This window comes from Seriola lalandi, unplaced genomic scaffold (genome assembly GCF_002814215.2).
Source record: "Seriola lalandi dorsalis isolate HSWRI2012SDOR001 ecotype SW California unplaced genomic scaffold, Sedor1 jcf7180002051954, whole genome shotgun sequence".
Lineage (NCBI taxonomy): Eukaryota > Metazoa > Chordata > Actinopteri > Carangiformes > Carangidae > Seriola > Seriola lalandi.
This window is the reverse complement of record NW_019522507.1, coordinates 340,446-349,727: the sequence shown is the minus strand read 5'-3', so window position 1 is coordinate 349,727 and position 9,282 is coordinate 340,446. Positions and strand designations below refer to the sequence as shown.

At 41.4% G+C, this 9,282-nt stretch overlaps 1 protein-coding gene across 1 annotated transcript; it reads right to left on the bottom strand.

Annotated features, from left to right (window-relative positions):
- Positions 1–219: 219 nt before the first annotated feature.
- On the bottom strand, positions 220–8,411 carry adra1ab (adrenoceptor alpha 1Ab). Its single transcript, XM_023399463.2, has 2 exons — positions 7,104–8,411; positions 220–1,588 (listed from the first exon to the last, which is right to left on the bottom strand). The coding sequence occupies exons 1-2, from the start codon at positions 8,017–8,019 to the stop codon at positions 1,125–1,127; spliced, it is 1,380 nt and encodes a 459-aa protein (XP_023255231.1). The 5' UTR covers positions 8,020–8,411; the 3' UTR covers positions 220–1,124.
- Positions 8,412–9,282: the final 871 nt, after the last annotated feature.

The following is a 9,282-nucleotide window of genomic DNA, read 5'->3' as shown; positions in this document are numbered from 1 at the left end:
AGATTGATTGTTGGACTAATATTCTTGAAGTGGACAGAAACATGACTCAAAATGGGATGGTAATGTTGCTCTGCTGAATAATAACAGCGTTATAGGATGATAATATGTCAAGACGGTGAGTTATTCTGCCTCCTAGTGGCCACAAATCCGCAAATGCAGCTTTAACGACAACACACATATTCAAGTTACAGAAGAACAGGGACCTCAGACAGTTGCTGGTTGAATTCTTCATGCATCAGTTTTAAACAGCCAGTGAATGATTTCATTTTCCAGTGTTTGCATGGGGAAGACACATCAATAGTCTATCACCAAGACTAAGAGAAAAGCATCTGACACCATTTCATGTATGTAACACCAGCACAAGCAATGATGTCAAACATTAACATCTCTGACACAGCCACAAAAAAAACAAAGAATGAGCATTTAAGCCGTCAGAGAGGTACAATGAAGGAGTGTAAGGTTTTACCGTCATTTCTCTGTGAAAAATGTCAGTGTTTAGTCCCTTATAAAGCACATATAATACACACGCTCTTACACAATGTGATTCCACTTTCAATTTACATATGAGAATCTCTGCCTTGAGGGATTTTGTGCAATCTGCAGAAACACCACTAGTATATAAAGAAGCGTCGTCTCTGGAGTTTTTATAATCTCTTTTCAATGAGATGCTATTATCTCTTTCATTCTTGGCTAAACACAGATGGTTATCCATGCTAACCTTATGTCCTTACTTGCAAAGAATGGCTTGTATTTTTTCACGAAAGAGGTTTAGATATGTTTTTTTTCTCTCGTGTACATTCATACTTCAGTCTTCTACGTGCTGAGAAGCTTCTCTTGAACATTTTTACGATGAGTGCCCGGTTTGTTAGCAGCTCAATAGTGGTTCTTGAGTGTATACAAAATATTACACTCAACTCTCAAGGTATTGAAATAGACATGAACTCTTAATTCAACCTTACCCTCTGTTTTCTCTGTAGAAATGTCACTTTCAGCTGGCCATGCACTCTGATGCCTCTGAGGAATATATCTGAGGAAAGTTTTACATACTGTAAGTGTTTCCTCCGAGGCAAAACCATTGTACAAGATTGGATGCTCACAGTTCCTACATTGCCTCAACACACCAATCAAACAGCCTCTCCTTTAACCCCAAGAGAAAGACGCAAGACCTTAGCTGACCCGTGAGTGGAGGAATTCTGCGGCACTGGAGTTCGACTTGCTGAGAAACACCACACCTTCAGCAGAGTCTTACTCTGGATTTGTGCACTTTGAGCCTGATCGGGATTGCCGACAGATGGCGAGGACGCTGTCAGGGCCCTGCAGCAACACCATGAGGAAACAGTGGCACTGTCTTGGGCTGAGGGATAAGAGGAATTAGATGTGGGGACTGAACTGGAGAGATAGGTGGTGGTGTGTCCTTGAGCTTTGGCAGTTCTCAGGCAGCGACCGCGGAGCACGTTGTGGAAGGCCTTCTTGAACTCCCGACTGAAGCACGGGTAGATAACGGGGTTAATGCAACTGTTGAGGTAACCCAGCCAGAAGGTTATTTTAAAGATGATTTCAGGGGGCTTACAGGATGGGAAGATGGATCCTAGAGAACACACACAAACAGACAAATCAAAATATGAATTAAAAGAGACACTAATACAGCACTAACACATAATGTTCCAGGAAGAATCAGAAAGCACTTAAGAGAGCCATTACATCTGCCAAGGCTGAACAGGCCTCTGAATTTAAAGTATTATGAAAATAGTTTAAAGTCTGGATTATGTTGATTTTCAGATATATATATATATATATATATAATATATTCATCTTCATCGTCATATCATATATAATATTTATAAATTGATAAAAAATATATAGAAAATTGACCACTGAGTTACACTACATGGCCAAAAGTATGTGGACACTCCTTTTTATATACTTTATACCGTGACTTATTTTTCCCAGTTAGGGCCTTTTAGGTCCAGTTAGGTGAAAATTTTACACTACAGGATACAAAGATGTTTCAGACAACAGTGTACGTCCAACTTCTGAGTGAGATCGTTTTCTGTTTCAATCATACTGTGGACTGTAAATAAAGATGGACATAGCCTCCGTACAAACTTCATTTTTCAGCCCCGGAGGTTGCTGCTTGGTTTCAATGTGACAATGCTTCCATGCACAAAGCCAGCTCCACTCAGCCTTGCTGCTAGCTAGTCCCAGTGGCCACTCACAGTATAGCAAGGAAAGTAATCCCTACAGATCACCATTTTAAAAAAGACATCCGTAAAAATGGTCGACAAGACGCATTGAACTGCAAACGCATGGGAAACACAAATGTGCATGTGCAGGTGGCCACACAACACAGAACAAAAACCTAGAGGCTAGAAAACTTTTCTGGCTCGTGTGCTTGGTGAGCAGCTTTTATGCGAGCCAGTGGGCCCCATTTTGAGTCCGGTATGCAGTTCTTGTAATACATCCAAAATGTACAGAACGTAGGATTAACTATTTATTTTTTTAAAATCGCTCTGAAAATTTTTTTTATGACGATGGAAATGCATTCACACATTAGACCTCAAAGATATGCACAATGTGAGAAACGCATCAGAGGCTTTATAGGAAAACTCACACACAGGGCATGTTTACATAAATCATGTTGATGTAGCACATCTTATTATTCAAATGCTATTACATTTTACAGGATTGCTAGGAGTTGATATGTGCACATATCTTCTATATGTGGTTACAATAACTACACAAAAGTCACGCCTCCAAAAATTTGGAAATAAATCATTGGAAAACATTTTGATGCATCAAAACACAAAAGAATAACGGTTCAAGGGACCGTTATTCAAATCTGTGGAGCAGATTTGTAAATATTATTCTAATAAACATGCAAGTTCATAGTACAAGACCAAAAATATCTTGATGGAGAAAATAGAAGTTGTTAAATTTCAGTCTGATTGGTCTGATTTTCACCAATTCTGATAAAAGCAGTGATTCATAACTGCTTCATATTGTGTGTATGGAGCCGCAGACACCTCCTATTATGAGCTCTGTCAGCATACTGTGCAAGTGATGGCAGCATGGTTGCACCTACAGTTAAAGGTGGGCAGCCAGAAAGTGCTTCAACACAAAACAGGCTGTTCATCTGAAGAGCTCAGAATTAATGAAAAATAAAATATTCAGTGGTTTTTCACACTCTCAGTCTGGGAATCTCAGACTATCATTGCCTCAGAGCTAGAATCAGCGCTGTGCTGTGAGCCATGAAGGTCTGTCTCAATTGAAATGCATAACTATTCTCGGATGACCGTCTGTCGGGTGACTGAGGATGCCTCCTAGCATTACAGCCCATTAAGCCCCATGCTTGTTATCTGTAACAGCTTTCATAAGAGGGAGCAATAGTTTGGTTCATTCCATTTCATCTCACAGTAGAAGCCTATTCTGCTCCGATGTGGTGTTTCATTTGGTCTGTCTGGTTGCTTGTAATTGAATTTCTTCATGTCCCTTCTGAGAAACTCGAGCGGTGGAGTCGAGGCACGGTGGGGAGGGAGGACGGTCCTGCCTGATGTTGCGTTCAGAGTAAAAAGTATCATAAAGCAACATTATACAAATGACTCAGGGGGGCAACAGCTTTTGTATCACAGTAGTTGTAGCTACAGGAGGGCTGCTCTTACTTCGGCAGTGTGGCTCCAGATTGAAACATCTCAATGACTATTGTATGGATTGCCGTATACTTGGTACAGATATTCATGGTGCCCAGAAGCTGCATTCTTTATTTCTTTTGCGATCCCCTGACCTTTCCTGTAGCATCCACAGACTGTATATAAAGTTGGACATAGCATAGCATGATGTCACCCATACGTATCTGAAGAGCGGTTTTGAAGCTCAGAGTGAGCTACTCCACTGTTGCCGCCTTGGCAGCGCCTGACTCCACCTAACCCTCGGCTAATCCAAAAATGGGCAAAGACGTGGGCCGTGTGTAGAACTGAGACTTTGTTTCGTTCTCTGGTGCCACCATGTGGTTAATTTGTTGTTCCCAGTGAAGTGTCTTGACAACTATTAAATGGATTGCAATAATATTTGGTAAAAAATTCATGCTCCCCTCAGGATGAACTGTAATAAATGGTGATTCTTTAGCTTTTCAATCTTCAATCTCAGATTCAAATTTGAACTTTTATGACCAAATACCTGTAAAACCATTGACATTCAGCCTAGGCTGTACTTTGTATTTAGTGCTAAATAATAAATGTTAGCATGTTAGAAATAGTAGTTTGACTAAACAAATCCCTACTTGTGGTCCACTCACTACCTTTTTCTGGTGCTTTCAAAAAAAAAAGATCTACAGTTGATATGGTTGAAATCATAACTATTAACCTCGCATGTCAACAGATCCAGCTCCATGACAACAGAGCAAACTCCATTCACTGACTAAGACTATGTGGTATATATAATATGATAATATATACAGTATATTAAATTACATTTACTTATTGTATAGTGTTAATCCCTCTATTAAAAGACTTGTTATTCTGTTTAGAAGTGACAACAGCTTCCAGTCATTGGAACTGCAATCCTGTTGTTTACATTTGGATTACACATTGAGGTTTTAATATGGCTGGTTATGAATGTAAACACTGGGGAAGAAAAGAGTGAAAGATAACACATATTATTTGCCAGATGATGTGTTTAATCCACGACTCCTCCGTCTTGTATCATATACAGGTCGCTCTCTCCGTGAGATTACAGTCTGTGTGAGTGAATACATGTTTCAGCAACGATCTCACCATCTGTGACCTGGGAGGTAACTGCTGACAAACTGTTACCCTTAAATACACTCGGCCCACTCTGACAGTCACTTATCTCAGTCAAGCCATGAGAGTTATTTCGAAGGCAATTAAGATTTTAGATTAATCTTCACAATGGTTGGTTTCTGTCCTCGCTAACACCTCTGATAACATCACTGTTATCATCTTCTTCGACAGAGTCTGACAAAATCTAGGTATAATTTATCAAAGATAAACTTAAGACTGTCTGGCTTAGTGGGCATTTACCTATTTCCTGAGCTCCTGATATTGTTAACTGAAGCTCGTATCTCCTGTGAAATTTTACTGGAACAGCAGAAACAACCTTGATTAGTTCATTATTGCTTCTGCTAAAATTCAAATGAACATTTTATATATTTTTCAGAGTGAAGCAGCGTCAAAGTAATCATTAAAGCTCTTCATCATGACATTAATTAATGACATTAATTAATTCTTGAATTATTCAAATCCCCTTTTCAAATTCAGTAAATATGTTATTTACTCAAAAATTTCAATATCAGATGAATCACTTCAAGGCCCCAGTTTGTGTCTCTCATGCTTTATCGTTACATTCAATCTGTTTTATTCTAAAAGATAAAATTAAGGCAAGTCAAGTCAATTCACATCATAAATTATCTCAAGACAATTTCCAATCCTCCAAAAACCCTGTTTCTCAAAACTTTTCGTTTAACTGCCCTCTCTGGTAGGGAGTTTCATGCCATGGTATTATAGGTGCGTTCCACTATTGCGGTGCGGACTTAATGTGATCCATGCTGGGCTTGAAACAATACATGCTGGATAGATATTTTGTCTGACTTTCACTAGCGCTGCAGAACCTCACCATGTCACACGATTGTAAAACTTTGCAGGACCAAGGCTGCCGCAGTTTTCTGAGTCAGGTGCTGCAGTTGCTCTCCTACTGGGAACCACCTCTGTGACGACTGAACTTTTTCCTGATTGGCTTCAGGCTTCACTGATGTGCATGATGTGTTTTACGGTTTTATTCTAAGAACTTCAGATCCGGAGGCGTTATGTTTCCGTCCGACCCATTCTTGTGAACGCGCTATCTCTGTATCATCTTGAGGGAATTTCTTCATATTACGCACTTACATTCACTTGGACTCAAAGATTAACTGATTAGATTTTGGTGGTCAAAGGTCATCACCGTGACGTCACAAAACATGCTTTTGGACATAACCCACAAATTCATACACTAATTATGACACAATTTAACTCAAATGTCCATAAGGATAAAATGAAGTGATGATATTTTATAGCCAAATGGTCAAAGGTCAACTTCACTGTGACATCACAATGCCCTGCAAAAACACATCTGGACATTATTCAATGCAGTCGCTCATGAAGGGGAGACTGTGACCACATTTCCTGCAACTTGGCTGGTTGTCGGAGGCGTACAACTGTGAGGCAGTAATTCTAGTTTACATGTGGACACCAGCACTTTAGTTTTCATTTCTAGCAAGAAAGCTGTAAAAACAGTTCAGTTCAGTTCAGGAGCTTGTTTTTGTAAACGTAGTAATGTCCTTGTTATCCTTTATGTGTCTTTTCTTTTCACTGGTGGGCTTTGTTTTTTATTCTCTCTCTAAAAGTGTTGCTCTAGCAGGTATTTCAATTGTGACTTCACCCCCGAACACCTTCACTCATCGCCCTCGACATTTTCATAACACATAACTTTGATTTTATTTTATGAGTCAAAGCACTGATGTAAACTTGTGCCTAGCCTGAAAATGTTTCAGACCAGCTTTTTGGGTGAGTAAACAGTAGGTACATATAGGTTTCGTCTCAGTCCCTTCATACTCCACCCCTGCAGTCACCGGCACCATCAAGTCATCTGAAGTCCAAAACGAACGCACCTGATGACACACCCTGGAGTACACCTCTACATCTCCGGTTTGAAGATGTTCTTTAATGTTATTTTCTGGTATTTTATATTTTCATACACAATAACCCACTTTCTTCTTACATTTCTTGTGTATGAAAATCTGGACTAATGGAAAGGAACAGTTAATCTAGATAATTGTATCTAATAATGACACTTTTATTTGCAATATTACTTAGAATTCAGCAGGTTGATAGTCTTTTTACCACGCTGCAGATGGAATATTTTCATTCTACAAATATATTCTAAACAGCATTATGTGTTGTTCAATGATTTTTCTGGGTTTTTGAAAGATTGCCAGGGAGTTGTCCTTCAGAAAAACAGACACTCAGCTTTGTGACTTGAATGTTAAACAAATACATGAGGTACAAACCGGGGCAGTGACAGGTTCAGAGCAGAAGAGGTGAGGATGTACCTACCGATGGGTAAGACCAGGAAGAAAGGGAGCCAGCAGAGAACGAAGCACCCGACAACAATGCCAAGAGTCTTGGCTGCCTTCTCTTCTTTGGAGAGCTTCAGTAGCCGCTGCAGGGAAAAGGTGGAGCGTTTATGCCTCTCGCTCCCCTCGTCATCCTCCTGCTTCCCCGTCTGAGCAGCGTTTCCTCTGTGTATCCTCAGCACCACCCCCTCAGTCTCAACCCCTTCCCCCTTACTGCCCCTCCTGATGTTATTTGTCTCCCTCTTCACCACGGTATACACACGGCAGTACATGGCCAGGATGATGGCCAGAGGTATGTAGAAAGATCCTAATGCTGAGAACAAGGCGTAGCCGGGCTCCTCTGTGATTCGGCACACCGTCTCATCCTCCGGGTCGGGCTCCTTCCAGCCAAACAGAGGGCCCACAGATATGGCTGCCGAGAGTCCCCAGAGAGCAGCCACGGCGGTCAGGCCTCGCCGTCCCGTAGCTATAGAAGGGTAACGCAGAGGGTAGCTGACAGCAAGGTAGCGGTCGATAGAGATCACACACAAGCTGAGGATTGAGGCAGTGCAGCAGAGCACGTCCAGAGCGGCCCAGACGCTGCAGAAGGAGCGGCCGAACACCCATCTGCCCAGAGCCTCGGAGGTGGCAGAGAAGGGCAGGACGGCGGAGCTGAGCAAAAGGTCTGCTGCTGCCAGGTTGGCAATGAAGTAATGTGTCACAGAGCGCCAGTGGTGGTGGAACAACACTGACAGGATGACTAGGATGTTACCGAGGACCCCGAACACTGCAAACACCACCAGCACCATCCCCAGAACCACCACCTTGGTAACATCCACCTCTGGGTGGGTGGAGGAGCTGCAGTTGGGACAGCGATCTGCGGCAGAGAGAACACTCATGTTCTCAGCAGGAGCCATTGTAATCAGTTGGGTGTATTGAAGTTGTTAAGGGTCTCGCAGATTGCCCACACTCATGTCACATCTGCTCCACAATTACCACAGGCTCAACCCCCTGCCTTTTTCTCCCTGCTCCTCCTAATGCAGGAGATAAAAGCTGTTTATGCTGCACACACTGCTCGTCCAGTTAATTTGCAGATGCTGTGGTTCTTTCCAACTCTCCACCGATCACGTGGCCTTGGCCAGGGTTCTTTGGCAGAGTCACATATTTACAAAGAGAAGCACTGCCACAGTTTGTCATATTCGAGTACAGAAAAGCTGAACAGAAAGGACAAATATTCATGTTTTGAGCGGCAGTCGCTGGTGAATTTGGGATGCCATGTTCAGCCATGCTGAAAGGCAGGTTTAGAGCAGGACACCTGTTAAAACAAGAGAAGAGTTAAAGTATATTTAGCAACACATTTATAACCAAAGGCTTTTATAAGACCCCCATAAACAGAGTCATTACCACTGAAGCGCAGTTCTTTCTTTAGCAACAAAGGTACAAATCAAAACTTCACATGTAAAATATAAATTATTAAAGGCGAACTGTTGAAATAAATCATTACAGCATCCAGCTATGATTAAAGGATAAAAATATCACTCAGAGTCTACTGTCTCTCTGTTTGCAATTTCATCTCCTGTCATTACAGCTGTGTTAGAGGACAGGGGTTACACTTGAGTGAACTAACTCGCACCCACAATTTCCTTTTCATCCAAAAAAAAAAAAAAAAATGCAACAACATTACAGCCTGCTTGTCTTTTTGCCTCTTCAAGCAAACATCTGACATCCATACAACATCCCAACGTGTTTTTGATTAACCTTTATTCAACCAGGCAATTTGAAATGAAAGGAAAACATCTCTTTACAGACACAGTGTTCTTCAGCAGAGGATTATACTAGAGGAGGAGAAAAAAAAAATGAAATAAGATATAAACAAAAAACAACCGCGGTAAAGACAAGGACACCACAGAGGCAATAATAATCCTTGGGGGGAAAAATAAAATCATGTGTGGCATTATGAAAAAAAAAAACCAGCCAGCCATGCAGGGAATACAGAGATAAATGAAAGCAGAGGTCTTTTTTTTTTCTGAAGAGCAAACATTCAGCTGGAGTCTGTGATGACTTCCTTGAAGGTTCTTGCGTCTGAAAACTGGTCTGTAACTCAGCTGCTGGATGACAGGCCAGGAATTAAGCCTTGAGGAGGGCACTATATTACAGCAGCAAAGGCTTTGCCCCCAACC